Source organism: Poeciliopsis prolifica, unplaced genomic scaffold (assembly GCF_027474105.1).
Source record: "Poeciliopsis prolifica strain line A6 unplaced genomic scaffold, Auburn_PproV2 SCAFFOLD015, whole genome shotgun sequence".
In the NCBI taxonomy this organism is placed as follows: domain Eukaryota; kingdom Metazoa; phylum Chordata; class Actinopteri; order Cyprinodontiformes; family Poeciliidae; genus Poeciliopsis; species Poeciliopsis prolifica.
This window is the reverse complement of record NW_026562390.1, coordinates 5576061-5592152: the sequence shown is the minus strand read 5'-3', so window position 1 is coordinate 5592152 and position 16092 is coordinate 5576061. Positions and strand designations below refer to the sequence as shown.

The 16092-nt window shown below is 37.5% G+C and overlaps 1 protein-coding gene across 1 annotated transcript in view; it reads left to right on the top strand.

Annotated features, from left to right (window-relative positions):
- trabd2a (TraB domain containing 2A) overlaps positions 1-16092 on the top strand; it is a 48587-nt gene that overhangs the window by 13086 nt on the left and 19409 nt on the right. The window contains exons 3-4 of the mRNA XM_055040049.1: positions 12581-12727; positions 12933-13107. Coding sequence (XP_054896024.1) covers positions 12581-12727; positions 12933-13107 — 322 coding nt within the window. The remainder of the gene's footprint in view (positions 1-12580; positions 12728-12932; positions 13108-16092) is intronic.

The following is a 16092-nucleotide window of genomic DNA, read 5'->3' as shown; positions in this document are numbered from 1 at the left end:
AATATGAATGACTACAGCTTTGTGCATGTTTTTTTCAAGAATTTGGCTTTTCAGTCAGGGCAGTGGTTTGAACAAACTGCAGATTTTCAGAAGCACCACTGCAGATTTTAGTTTCCTGTTGCATCTTTCTGATTTCAGCAGAGTCAAAAGTTGGATACTTTTTTTGGAATTGGTTTCTGACAAAAACTTGCGGGATCCTTGGATTCTGGACTCCAAATAAAAAAATTACTTTTGTTACTCTAAGCCAAAATATATTTGTCTTTTGAATGTATTAAAAAAAATTAATGAATAAAAAATAAATATTTTCAGCAGTACTTCAACTCTTGATGTCACTGCATGCAGTCAATGAAGGTGCCTTTGGGATGCAATTTTTTCTGATTGCAACTCATCAAAACCACAACCTTGAAATTCCCTATTGCTGAGTGTCACTACAAATTAGATGATGGGAGCAATATGCCTAAGCACTATGCTCCCATCATCATGCATGCATCATGCATTCCTGCCCATATTAGCATCCTGCAATGGAGATGCATCCAACTTGGCTAGAACAGAAACAGACTAGCTAAAGTGACAATTGACAATGGAGAAAGGGCTCTTGTTACCAAAGGTCAGTCTAAGCCTTACACAGTAAGGCTTTTCTTATTTTCGTACAACAGGGGTGTCAAACTCAAGGGCCACTCTCCTGCAGTTTTTAGATGAGCCACAGGTACAAAATACTGGAATAAATTGGTTTAATTATCTCCTTCTTGTGTAGATCAGTTCTCCAGAGTCCTGCTAATGATCTAATTATATTATTCAGGTGTGCTGCAGCAGAGGCACATCTAAAAGTTACAGGACAGTGGCCCTCCAGGACTGGAGTTTGACACCTGTGGCCTCCAGTTTTGTCAAAGCTAAATGAATTAGAGAACACAACAGCGAACATTCGCCGTGATGGAATATTATTAAAATTAAATTGATTTTTTTTAATATATAAAAACATACACAGTAATTGCAAATTTGACTGTTATGTCAATGTGGGGCATTTAACTTTCCTTTCTCCAACACACCTGAATCAAATGAGTGGCTCATTTCCAGATTTTTACAGAGCTCAGTAACATACTGACGAGGGAATTCAGCCATTTTATTAAGGTATATTGGAGCAGTGATGCATCCAAAGGTCGCAGGATAGTAGCTCTCAAAGGTTGGACTTGGGGAACCCTGTGCTAATGCTTTCTTTTTACTGGTGCAAGTTGTGGCAGATATGAATTAAATCCAGCACTTCTAGCAACTTGCCAAACCTGATTGGACTTAGGCCGAGCAACCCAATGCCAAACCTGTCCACAAGCTCTAGCACAGAGCATTAATAGTTTCTGCCTCCTTGTAAAGTGTTGAAAGGCTTTGTGCTGCCGCCAAATATGAATCTGGAAGGAATTGTTATTGATTATTTGTCTCTTTCTTTTTTTTTTCACAATGGATTCTCTTTGTAGTTGATTTAAAATGTACAGCACATGGTTTAGATATCCTTCGTGGCTTATAAAACTTTTTCAAAAAATGTTGTGAATGTAGCTTTTAAGCTGAGAAGGTGAGGCTAAAGTAGATTTCACACTGATGTTAGTTGATGCTAATAAAATGTTTCAGTAAATTCATTTAATAACCCAATAAAAAACGCAAGTTATGGTTTTGAACCAACATGACCATAAATCCACTTGTGTCTCTCCGGTTCCAGTCCACATTTTTGTGGCTGGAATTTCACAGGTGGGCACCACACAGGAGGGTCTGTCAGACTCTGCAGATGTTTTGACCTGAGTCAGAGTCAGACAAGCAAATGTCATGATGCTCTTACTTTCAACAAAAATCTGATGAATGGGTGCCCTGTACATCAACAGGAAGTGTCATTCTACATTGCCAAGTAGTCATTGCTTACGTCTGAGAGAGGAGTTACTTTGGTGTTCAAGTCTTCAACTTGACTACATTTTGGCTTTAAATAAGGAGAAATTATGCATGTCCACAATTAGTTTTTTGTCTTGTACTTCATTTATCAATGCATCAATTCATGTGAGTATGAAGTTTTTCTTACTGTTTTTTTTGTTGTTTTTTTTACTGTTTTTTCTTACTGAAACCACTTTTACATCAGGCTACTGTTTATTATAATAATGACCTCTAAACACTGCAGGCCTCACTTGCTTTAATTAAAGACAGTCTTCTTAATGTAACAATAAAACATAAACTGGGTAAAAATGCCATCAACGGCACAGTTCCAAGGCAAAAATTGTGATGCCCTGGAGTTGTTTTCTTGCAATCAATGGAAACATGAAGGCAATCATGTAGGCACAATGTGTGTGTAATTGTGCAGCTCTAATATTCAATATGTACTTGATTTTGATCTCATTTGTAAGGAAATAGGCATTTTTTTTCCAATTAAAACTTTAACATAATCTCTTAAAATTGGGAATTAGATTTTCGGTTAATCCACACAGTTTTTCATCTTTATGTGGATAAAAAGACAATTCCTTTCTTGCCTTTTTCAGCAGTCAGAAGTTGTACATTTTTGATAAGATCTTGTTAGTGAAAGACCCTCTGTGATTAATACTTCTTGCCTTTTGGATGTATGACAGACATTGTTCTAAACACAATTGGAAATGTGATGGTCTGCTGCTCTGAGTTGTTTGGGATTCATACAGGGAAGAGATGTTGCATAATCCTGTTTTGTGATTGAATATGTTTGCATATGTGCATAGTATTTTTCTGTCTGTCACCAGATTATTGTTTGTGAGATTTGTATCTGTGAAATTGTACCATCATCTCAAGAAATCTGACCATAACTATGGAGAACATCAACAAATAACATGAGTAAAAATCAGGCAGAAACCAAACTGCATGTTGACTTTCCATGCGAAGTGTGTGGAATGGAAATTAACTGTCAACTTAGCAGAACTGTTTGAAACAAATGTAAGAAAAAAAAGAAAAAAAGCCCACATTGAACAACAGGTAGAAGTCACACTTCTAATGTTTCAATCTTTTGACTTGACTGTGCCACATAATTACCTTTTCTGTAACTACATACTTTGCTATTTTGAATTGGCCAGTTCTTGAATTTACCTAGAGATAAATATTTTGAAAATTAGACTTTCTTTTAGGTTGCATTTTATATTTGTCCATAACTTAGCTCTGACAAAGACGTTATAAATCAGGCTTGCTTAGGCCATTTGAAATGGTGAGTGTACGATAACGACATCCTGTAGTTCCCGAAAATGGTGGAAAAACCTGGTGGAGCAAGTACAAGATTGAAATGTAATTACACTGCCAACCCCAACTACTCCCACCTTACAATAGCAACCAACCCAATAAGAAAAAGTTAAAAAAGAGGCTATTACCTTAAATCCATATGTATGCAGATGTGTACTTGCTTTCAAGAATTGTGCTTTTAAAAATCTTGCATTTACCTCTTAACTATTAATGCAATCGGAATGCAGTTTTACCCCCAACTCCTTAAGTCTGTTTAAGAAGTTTCCAGCTTGGTTTAACCGAAAATATAATATCTACAATGTTGTTTTGAGGAGCCGTTGGGAGACTGTAACACACACAGATTCCATGAGACCTGCATGTGCCTGCTTGTCAGGGCTGAAGGTTGGTAATGTCTGCACCCTGAAACTGCCACTTCAATGGTGTGAAACCATGCACAGTTAGGAAGAAGTTTTTAGGAAGAATGCAACAATGTTAATATATTTTTTTTAATTTACCTTTCTTTTCTCCCAACCCGCTCCACGTCTGACTAAGAGATAGGTTAAGAGGAATACACCCACTGGAGGTAAAGTCAAATAAAATCTTCTCTAAATATGACTTTATTTATGGTGAAATTTAGCTATTTGTTTTCAGAGAAGCTGGAAATATCTAAAATGTCTTGTATTCTCTAAGTTTTTGTTTGTCGAACTGATGCTTTTCGTGTTGTGACTCTGTCAGCTGTTGTTTTGGTCTTCACTTCACATGATGCATTTCTGTTTATGCATGCAATGTCTTCATTGAATGTGAATTGTTGCACCTATAAAAGCCGAGCAGCATACACATTGACAACGTTTGTGTGTTTTTCATACTTTGTTGGCCTTTTACGCGTCTTTGGTCAGACAGCCGTCCGAACGAATGTCTTCACAGCCATAACCCCACCTTTCTCTTTTCTTCTTACTTCTCAGCTCATCAGCTGTTTTTTTCTTTCCATTTGCCTTCACGTCTATACCTATACCTTTTTCACTTTGTTTGTCTCTCAAAACTGTTTTTCACCCTCTGTTTATCTCTGTCTACCCTTTGTCTCTGTTGCCCATCAGTCTGTCATCAAAACAACCAAATCCATTTTGGAATACTTGATACTATTTTCCATTAGATGAAAAATAGGATCTTAATATGTTTTGCTGTGTGTGTTGGTACTGCTTTTTGTGCATGAAAGTATATTGTGTTTTAAGTGTTTTTCATTTCGAAATGGTGCAAGCCACCTCAAAGGGTTGACATGCAAATTAATATGAATGACTACAGCTTTGTGCGTGTTTGCTTCAAGAATTGGTCTTTTCAGTCAGAGCAGTGGTTTGAACAAATTGCAGATATTCAGAATCACCACTGCAGATTTTAGTTTCCTGTTGGACACATATTTTTGGAATTGGTTTCTGACAAAAACTTGCCTGAATGGAACTGCACTCATTTTCAGCTGTAGGAGACATGTCATCTTGGATTCTGGACTCCAAATGAAAAATGAGGGTTTAATTTCTGAAATAAAACTTGGTTCTTCAATTAAAATAAGAGATAAAAAACATGGTTTGGAGCATTGGATCAATTGGACTGTAAACCATCTGTTTATAATTTTTTCAGTCCACAAAATCTTTATCTTATTTAAAAAACAGGCAATGCCACCACAGATGTGTCATATTTCCTGTAAACACATTTGCATGTGCAGTTTAATTATTACAAGAGCAGTGCTTGTTTTTGGGCTGAAGAAACAGTTTTGTTTTTAACACTTATTCCATTATTTTATTATGGATGTCTCAACCATTATATCTTGAAATATCTTAAAAGTATCACAGACATGTACACATATCGTTGGTATATGTTTACTCAATGGTTTACTATATTTTTCTCTGTGTTTTTAGCCTAAATTTACATTTTCTTCAGTTAACAGCCAGCCATTAGGTGGTCAATTTCTTTTGACTTGCTGCATTTGTAAGATCAAGACTGTGAAGCTGGCCTGATCCTGCATATAAGAACAAGAATAAAAGGAGCATTTAGAAATAAAGAAAACTGTGCTGTGAATGTTTGTGGTTTCCAACTCCTCTTACAAACACATGTTTGGTCACAGTTACAGTATGTTATGAGGATCTGTGAAGTGTCATATACACCTTCACTCTGTCAATAGATAGTTTGAAGAGGATATTCCTAAAATATCACCATGTAGTTCATGATTTTCTCAAAGCTCTTGGTAACCACCTGTTTTATGGACTATTACACAGTACTTCACATTGGCAGATATCTACAAGTTGGTTGGGGTATGTTCCCAGCTTGCTTAGGGTGCAGTGAAGCAGGAAAGTGTGAAAGGTTCAGAAGTTGGCATTTCAATCACCACAATCCTCACTATGCACACACAAAAACACCGCCTCAAACCATTGGGCTATTTGGTTTGAGGCTGATTCCCTGTGACAGCCTAAATATTTGGCTGTGTCCAGGCACCAAGGTAAATGCACCCCACAAGAATGTTTTTATAGGGCACAAGGGAAAGACCAAAAAGAGGAGGGAGAGAGGTAGGCTTAGGATATACTCAAAGTGAGAGGAGTGGAAGAACACACAGTAAAAAAGAGATGAAAAGAGCTTTTTTAACTTGAAAATAAATGTGGTATGAGTGACAGTTCCTGCTATTAAAGAATGTGACTTAAAGGGCCTGAAATTCAATTTATTTGTTTTAAAGTTGTGATAGGACGAAACAACAGGATGCACTTTGACATGGATGTTTTAAAGGAAACAAAATATCAAACATCAAATATTTTACATGTTGTGACATAAAACTTATGAAGTGAATATCTAAGATTCCTTTTTAAGAAGTTATTCCCCAATCAGCAAACTGTTAACAAAGCAACTCTTACCATCTGTTCAGAGTCTAGAAGATTAAATGAAGAAAAATTGAAAAGTTTCACCTGAATAGATGAATAAGATGTGAGATTCGGAGGGGGATGAAGAGATCTGGGACACATCCAGGTGGACATTAGAGATTTGGAGGCTGGGTACACCTGCTCGGATCCAGTGGGCTTGCTGTGCTTGGTTGGCCTGGGTTCTAGTCTGCTCTCTGCCCCTCTGGCCCCCCGGTATCTTTGGGGATCTGTGTAGGGTCCATGGCTCTGGTCAGCAACATGTGTGGGTATGGAGGAGACAAGCGAGGGGCCAGTTATGGATCTGCCTCCCAATGTCCTCACCTATTACCCTCCTCTCTAAGCAACACCATACATCAGAAGGATCTTGAGTTGTGGGATGATGGACCTTGCAGGCATTGGGGGAGCATCACACAGTGCCCTCCCCTTTACTATGTTTGGAAACTAGAAACACATTAAAGGATTTTGGGTTTAGATGGAGAGTTTGCTGTCAGCAATCACTAGGGTGTTATGCACCCAGCCACAATATGAGATGTCTTGCATCTCAGCCACAACCCCGATATTCATCAATTTTAGACAGATATACATTTATTCATAGTGCATTACATATGGCCATTTGCACATCTCCAATGCCTGAATTGGTGGTGTGGCGATGACCTAGCACTTTGCGGCACACTTAAGTGGATAGAAATAGCTGGATGGATAACTCAGTTTGTCAATCTAGTGATTGGAAAGACCGAAAAATAACTGTCTACTGACACTGTCCAGACACTCTGACTTTACGTCAAAGATCTGTAGAAAGTCATGGTATAAAATGACCAAAAACAAGTGTGTCTAATTTGTAGAAACATACCCAGAAAGACTTTAAGTCAAAATGTTGAGCAAGCATGTTAATACTCATCATGATATGCACTTTTTCACCAATGTCAGTGTCGAGTTTGAAATTTTTTAACACTTATTTTATTGAATATCTAAAGTCACAGTATTAAACAATCACGGGTTGCTGCTGTTGTTCTACAGTAGAGTAGAAAATAAATTTCCTTTCTAGTCAATTTTTTTTTTTTTGTCTTTTTAAAATTTTTCTTAAAGAAAGAAACTGTGTGTGCACATAGACTTAGGAATTTTGCCTGCAAGAGAAAGTGGCTCCTGTCAACATTCATAGATTGAAATGTTGACGATCAAAAGGAATAGGATATATCAATTATGTCTAGGGATAGATTTTCCTCTCAAACTGAGGGGGAAACAATTTTTGGCCATCATTACTTTCAAAGCTTTGGGTCTGGGGAGTTTTCCCTATGTGGCTTGGCAGTTTCTCCGTTTCACTTTCCCTTTTTTCTCTCCTGTGGAGGAAATCATGGCCCCATATTTCCTTTCTTTTGCATTGTGTTGGAAAATATTAATAAACTTATCTTCAAAAGGCGAGTTTGAGCTCTGTGAAAGCTGCCATAATCTATGATGATGAAACATTTAAATATAACCTCACACATGAATGCATACACATACACACCAGCATGCAGACGCATACAGAAAAGACCTAATCTTGTACAGGTGTGTGCACACTTACATGCACGGAAACACAGAAATGCAGTGAGGAGGTCATTAGTGACCCGAGGAATGTAGAGGTCAAATCTTAAAAGACCTGGTTGATAGAGGGGATGTATAAGATCAAAGGAGAAGAAGAGGAGAGAGAGAGATGGATGGAAAAGAAGCATGGGATAAAAAGGATCATAAGAGAGAGGAAGAAGGAATAAGAGAAAGTTGAGTTTGTGAATGAAAGCGGAGGTGTTGAGGAAAGGTATAAAGACAGAAAGGGGGCTGAGGGTGGAGGTATGGAGTGTAGAAACAATACAGATAACTCAATTTGACAGGTGTGTGTATTTGTGTTTAAATGGTAGGTTTTGAGCCTGAAAATGAAAGCTTCTGCAGCGATGAGAGATTTATGCATGTGGTGCGTATGTGTCTGTGTGTCTGCGGATTCCTGCTAAATAAGACTGAGTGCATTTCAGAAGCCACAAAACCCACAAGTTATTGGAGTCATTTCTTTCAAAATGTGGAAAAAAGAAAATCATTTGGGTTTTCATATCTACAATAGGAAATCGTTTTTACCACATTTCACCACACCAAATCAATGAAAAATACTAAAGCTCAATGAAACGTCTCATCTTAGGATAGCAGAACATTTGTTGAAAAACTGCCTCATGAATAAAATACATTTTCTAATATCTCACTCACATTATTGTAGATATTATTTATGGCCACATCTGTGGAAGCGTCTTCACAACTCAGAGTTGACATCTTACATCCACCACTGCTACCAAGAGTCAGATCCAAAAATAATATTTCTTAATCCCATTCTACTTAGTACAGACAATTTCCACTTTAAAATTCTATTACCAAGACATGTGAATGTTATCTATGAAGCTAGAAAGGTATTTGCCAAAGGCGTAAAAACCAAAACAGTTTTTGCTCTGAAAAGTAAGGGATTATGGTTGTTTTTCCATGGGTCAGGATGTAAACTATTTTAGATTCTAAAATATTCCTCTGAGTTTAGAATTTACTCCTTAGTGTTCACCACACAAGGCTGTTAATAGACATAATTGGATGATGATCTAATACTCGTTGACTTAATGTTTGCCTGTGCAAACATTAAATGCAACGTGTAAATTGTTTGGATATGACATGTTTAACAAAGATTGATGCATTCACGGCTGGGTTCTCTGCTTTCTTTGTCTAGACATTTTTTGCATGAACCATTGCAAGTTTGAAAGTCCTTATTCTTTCAAAGATCAACTGCATCATTTTAGGTAGAGACAAACATGTACAGAAGATAAAAAATTCTGTGTACAGCAGCTTGTGCATGACATAAATTTGCAGAAGATTTAACATCCAGTCATGTTGTCCTGTGAAGCTTTGATAGTAACTTTAAAGGGGAGTCTTTCTCTTTCCTTTTTCTTAACCTTTCTATCTGTCTAATTGATGTGACTTTTTTTACACTGCCGGTTTCTGGCAGAAATCATTGGACTTCCCTTTGCCTGAAACATCTTCATAGATGTGCAAGATAGAAGTAAGTTACTGTGATAACATCACAAAGACAGAGGAAAACAGAACAATGTTGGGAAGACTTCATTTGTACTTGGGAGAAAGCCAAGGCTCATTGAATCAGCTGCAGTAGAATGTGTGTGCGTGCGTACGTCTGCGTGTGTGTATACTTTGATACACTTGTTACAACACATGGTTTTCTACTCATATGCAGACACACTATCAGTCATAAGACAAAGAAAAACACGCAGGCAGAAAGATGTGCTGCATGCAGGCACACACATGCTCCTCTTTAGAATCTCATTAAAACTGCATTGGAAATTAAGTTACTGGAGCTCTCTAAAGCGAATGCCGGCACTTGCAATTAGAAAATCCTGAGCTAGCCAAAGGCCTTACCATACAAGGAGCATATCATTATGTTTACATGTTGTTCACATTACAGTACACTCACTCATTGATAGGAACCCTCACTCACTTTTTATTTTCTGTACTTTTGGGTGCAGAGTAGATGTGTTGCTGACATTATTTAGCCTAAATATTGTTTATATACCTCGTCATCTAAGTTGCTATCGTCTTGTTTTTTTTTTTTTGTCATGCAATGTATTCTGATGTATTCGAAAACAACATTTTTTATGAGTTTAAGTGTGACAAAATGAACATTTCCTGAAACATCAAGTTCTGTCACCGAATGTTTGCAGGTGACCTAGGATGCATTTCAACTTTATACCGTCTATGTGTTTTGGGATGAAGGGTGTATGATTCAGAATTTGCAGCTCAGGTATTTTATTTGTGAAGTCATATTCTGATTCTACACTGAGGATGAAGGCTTAATGCTCTTTACACAGTCACAGAGAGTGAATCTTTATCATAGCAGACAGTGACTACATTGTATAGAAAGAGACAAAGTGCCTTATCAAGTATTTGCTGCAGTATTCATGTATATACATTGTTCAGAAGAAGTGAATATGTGGTGGGACTCATACCACAAACTTCTTCAGGTGTGAGCAATCTGTGTATTTGCTTAGCTAGATACCATATTATATTAATAGACTTGTAGAAAAACATTGTGGTTATATACACGTAGTGTATATTCACGTCACATTTCAAAGTTGCCATAATTTTTATGTTTTCCTCAGGAAAAACCATCGTCTGAAAGGTCCCCAAACCTAAACACTGTGCTGCCATCCAAAGTCTTCTGACAGAGGCTGACGCATACTGTGTTCATACTCTTCTGAGGGTCTTTATCTTATAAAATCAGTCACATGGTGATATTGTACTGTTTCACATGGACATGGACTTTCTGATTTATATGCAGCCTGTGCATGGATAAACAAAGGCAAGTTAGTTTAAGAAATGTTAGTTTTTGCTAACAAAAGAAAAATTGATACACAATGCAGAGTTTTTAAGAAGACGCAACCCTAAATATTTACTTACCGAAGTTTCAACTTTGTGCTCAGTTTCTGGAAAGTAGAGTCCAGTTTGTATTCAGGAATTACAACTTGAATGTAAATGATCAGACAAAACACACAGTTTTATTTCATGCAATAGTTGGTGGGTAACAGCTTACAGTGATAAATACAATGCAAAGTTTTACAAGATTTGGATAAACAAAAAGTCCTCTTGCAAACAGTTATGATAACTTTAATTTAAAACAAAAAAATCACCTTTTTTCACAACCTATGTGCTGCAAATATGCACACACAGTGTTGTTGTAAAGCTCATAAATTGCAAGTGCATAAACTCAGATTAAAGACATGGTAAAAAAAATGATCAAAGTATTTCCAGGGAGACAGAAGAGTGATGTAATGGACTGACAGCAATTGTTTTTTATTTCTGTGTCTTAGAATGAAGTACAGTTGGAAATCACATGATTGACATGTTGTTGCACATATGTTTCAACTTTCCTCTTGCCTTTCCATTATTTTCCTTTGATTACCTGTCATTTGAAATGATCTGAGCAGAAGGTCTGCGATTGTTTATTTTACTTGATGGAAAAATGTTCCATTGGCCAGTTGGTGTGTCAGCTTTTGTTACGCCAAAACAAGTTTCATCGTTGTCAGTGCATTGTGTTCGCTCCTCAGGCACTCAGCTGCATTCAGGGCTTTTGCTGCCAAATCTGTATGAGATTTCAGCAAAAAATTGTTACTATTTCTCTTCGTAATCGGTGATCCCAGTATAATATTTTTCTAACCGTAATTGATGCAGTGTCTCTTTAAAGTCACTCTACAAAGCTTTCTCCCCAGTCTTTTTGGCAAATCCAACACTAAGCTAACACACTCCAGAGCGAGAGCTTTCAACTGAGCCGCTGAACACTCCAAATCTCCACATGTGGGAATCTAACTGTGATGATGTTTGCTCTAGACACACACACCCACCCCACTCCATTTCAACAAGAGGGGACATTTCCATGACAAAGGACAATTATTGACTTTCATTGGCTCCGCTCGCTTTGATATCAGCTAGGGGTGTGTCTCTGTTTCTCTCTGTGTGTGCAAGAGGCCGGCGAGTGAGAGGACAGCAGCGGAGGAGAAGAAACGGGGGGACATGATGAAAGGAGCCGAGTGGGAAAATGCACCCACTGACCCTAAGTGCACTAACAGAACTGGAAGATAACAGAAAACACAAAACCAAATTGTTTTAAAGTTTGTTTTTCCTTCCTTTCCTGACATTTTTGCCGTAGGTTTCTTTTTTTTTTTTCCTTTTTGTTGGTTAGATTTCAAAATACAGAAATTTGACTGAGCCTCCTTCCCTAACCCCCCACATTGCCCTCCTCCTCCTCTCCTTGCTGCCATAATTTAAGGGGCTGAAAGGCATGGTGAGCAGAGAAAGAGAAGAGTAGAGAGCGGAGAAAAAGGGGAGACCTTGCAGATGAGGGCCTTCCTTCACGGACATGGCACAGATGTGAGGGTGTTTTTTGTGAAATGAGCTGGGGAGGGGCAGTGATAGGCTAATTTGAGTAGAATAAAGACAGGGTACTTTTCATATGCAGAGCACCACTTTGATGCGCGGCTGATGAAAGCTGGAAGGAGCGCAGAAGAGAGGGTGATGGAGGGTTTCTTTGTCCCGTAACAAGAAGGCATCTGCTCTCTGCTGCCCCGCTCTCTTTGGCAACATAGAGGGTCCCATAATGGGACAGCCCAATAAAAAAGTGTCTGCGGAGCACCTCAGAATACTGAACGCAGAAAAAAAAAGACTGTTGCTTTGGTCTGCCTTATTAGCATCCCCATTTTTGTATTAAGCCAACATTTATTTGACTGAAAATCTCTCACAATACTCTAATAATACATACTGAAACCAAAATATTTATTGTCAAAATGCCATTTAAGTTTCAAAATGCTTGGTGCAGTAAAACATTTGTGTGCTCCCGTGTGTTGAAATTGTATTTGTGTGTAAATTTGAATGAAAAAAAAAAAAAATCTCAATATTTGGTTGCTTTGCTCTAGGTGATCTTTGCCCTGAACCAGACATTATTGCAGCAGGAGTCACTGAGAGCAGGAAGCCTTCGGGTCCCGTACACAACCGATGACCTAATCAGACACTACAACTGTGGGGATCTCAATTCCATCATCTTCAATCATGACGCATCACAGGTCTGTCCAGTGAATCTATAACTTATGCTACCTTTCTACTAATCACACCCTCCTTAATACATTTAACATTTTCACCTATGGAAATTTAATTCATATTACTGACATGGCCATTAGCCTCGCTTTCTTCACAGTTCAGTTCAATGTTCAAAAATCTCTATTTTTTAATTATTATGAAATGAATGGTGTTTTTTATTCACTGTCAAAGGTGCCTAACTTCAACAATGTGACCCTGCGACCAAGCGAGCAGGTGACTGCACAAGAAATCGATGCCTACTTTCGACAGGAGCTCATTTACAAGAGGAATGAGAGGATGGGCAAGAGGGTGAAAGCCCTGCTGGAGGAACACCCAGACAAGAGCTTCTTCTTTGCCTTTGGTGCAGGTTGGTCTTTGATTATTATAAAAACTAAGATGAAGTCAAAATACGATCACCCGAGTGAATGGACTGCAGTGATTCCAGATTTGCAATGTTTGCTTTTGAGACATCACTCGATATAATTAGACCTGTCCAACATTACAGGAGAAATGTGGGATTTGCAGTATTTCACTTTTACTGCACTTTTAACATTCAGTGTCTCCAGGAAGTGCCAAGTCTGGATATTTAAAATCAAGTGGGTTAGATGATCTGTTCAGTGATAAATGTGAACACTATCTACGTAAGCATCTGATCGAAATTGTTAGGACTGGCAAAAAGTTTGTAGTTTTTACATCTTGTTCTAGAACTGACATTAATTTTTGTAAACCTTCCTTCAGACCCATCTCCTAATATACTTTAGTAAAGATTTCCCAGTAGAACCAAAGATGTTATAACTGCAAAGGGCGGGACCAGCATCATGTTGAGACCTACAGATTAGGAATAGAAAGCCATGTATGTGAAGGTAAGTCACCCAACGGTTTTAGCCATATAAATTATGTCAAACATGTCCCATCTCATCTATTTCGATATCCGTTTGAATATTTAAAAAATATTGGATATGTTTCTGAAAAAAAAGCAACAATCCAGAGTTTTTACCACTTCAGTATACAAATTTTGCACATAAATGATAGTTTCACTTAACATCCTCAAACAATGGATTTGTTTTAACTTCATGCCTCACTATAAAAAAGATGTAAAGCATGACTTGTTCCTATGTCAAATAAGTAAAAAACAGGCTAATTACTATATGCATAATTGACAAATAAAATGTGTTTTTACAAAACCTAATAATATCTAAGTATGATAGAGTGTTAACTTAGTTCTGACCAAAATTGACTGTTAAATTTAACCTTAATTTAAAGAGAGTTAAATTTAAATGTGTCATGACAAAAGTGGATTAAGGTTTGGATCCCAATCTTTTCAGTTCTTTATCCAAATACTTTAATCAGATAATTTTTCATAATTTTTAAAACCTACGTTGATCTAAGAAATTAGAGGATATTTAGGTTTTATCAATTATAAATACCAGCAGAATTCTTTAAATTCTTCTGTCAGTATGCCTGTAGCAGTCTCAGATATCGAAGTTAAGAGACTCAAATATGTGATATAGTTTTCCTCTAAATCACAGCTGTGTATCTGTCGTTGTGTTCCTTCAGTGGATTCTATTCATTCTCTCTGGTTAGAAACTTTATATCTTTGGCAAGCAGTCTTTTTTCCTAGTGCCTTTGTGTGAGACCTTTGACTGGCTAATTTAAGCATCCAACCCACCGAATACAGCAGTCAGGCATAGGTACTTGACAATGACTTACTATTACCTGTTGAAATTTTTATTTATTCTACAATAAATACATAATACGTAACAGTTATCAAAAGGTTCATATATAAAAACTAAGCGCTGAATTTGTTTCCCTGAATATTTGGTTCAAAAGTTGGATTATCGGGCATACCAACGGGGAAACGACTGTTTGCAAAGTACATCTTATGTGAACTGCATAGAATAACTAATGGTTTTTGCAGCATCTGCTACTTTAGAAGACGGTATCACATTTAAGTGGCAAAAAAACAAAATTAGAATTTTCCTGCAATGATATCATCACATTTATTATCTTTCCCTGCTCATTTCCAAGCAGAAAATCAATGGGATTTTTGCAGAAAGAGAGACCTTCACAGTCTGCTGCTCTCTGAACTGGCAGGAAACAGCTGAAGAAAAGCAGGCACACACACACAGACACACACACGCACACATAAGTCCTAACAAGGAGTATATTTCACAGTGTGTCCCTAAGGAGGTGCCTTTACAAGGGCTTGGTCTCTAAAGGTGTGTGGTTTGGTGTGTGTTTGCGTGCGTGCGTGAGTGTGTGTGTGAGCTGCTGAGTGAAACTGATACGGCCAATCAGCCCAGAAGCACTAGTCGTAGACATACAGGGGGCAGGTTAGGTCGACATGTACAAGCAATGGGATGGGGCACATTAGGGTACTCACACAAACGCAGCACGCAAACACACTGAGATCACACACATATACCTACACACAGAAACCCCAGCCACAAGTCGTTTCCAAAACCAACCTGGCTAAAATGTGTCCTTAATTATATCTAGAAGGGTCAAAGGACACACACATACATACACATTATACAATAGAGCCCATTATGTCAGCATACTTACTTTTCTGTTGCCATCAGCTGTGAAACGTATCAGTCATCATCTTTTGTTCAGTTGAATTAGTACAAATGGATGTCTGAACAGATTAAAGGTTTAGCCACTCTCTACAATGCATTTTCAAGCTTATGCTAATCCATAATTAGCTGAAATATACTCAACATTGAACTCTACATTTGATTCAGTGGAATTTGGAGTTGTGTTGCTTAAGGACCAGCAGCATATGGAGCATATTTCTCTTCCCAAGTAATGATCCAGTCAGTGTGCAGAAGCTGCCAAAGCATATTGACTGATGCTCCTTGGAAAATAACTGTGGGCTTTCATTTTTGCCTGCAGTAAGCTTTATTTCCACAACAACTCAACAAAACAGTTTGTAAATGATAATTTACTTCTCAACAAAGCACACAGTCTCATACTGACCAGACTTTGCCAAAGAAAACTAAATATATAAATAGGTCTGGATGTCCTGCTTATCTGTGTTTATGGAATTTGACCCCAATGCCTGCAGTGTTTATGCTGTAGTAATTTCTGTTTTCTTTTCATATATTTTCATTACATGCCAATACCAAAAAATAAAGAGTCCCACTGAATACATATAACAAATCATCTACTGTTAGCCAGCTGTGCTATGCTCTCTTTGGGTCAAAATTTCAGGCTTTGCTATTATACCACAAAAGTGTTGCAACATGTTTTGGAACAAAAAAAAAAAGACTTGCCTTTGATATTATTCTATTTGAGTATTTATGTTTATTGAGTCTGTATTTAATCATTGAGATCTAGATTTCTTTTACAA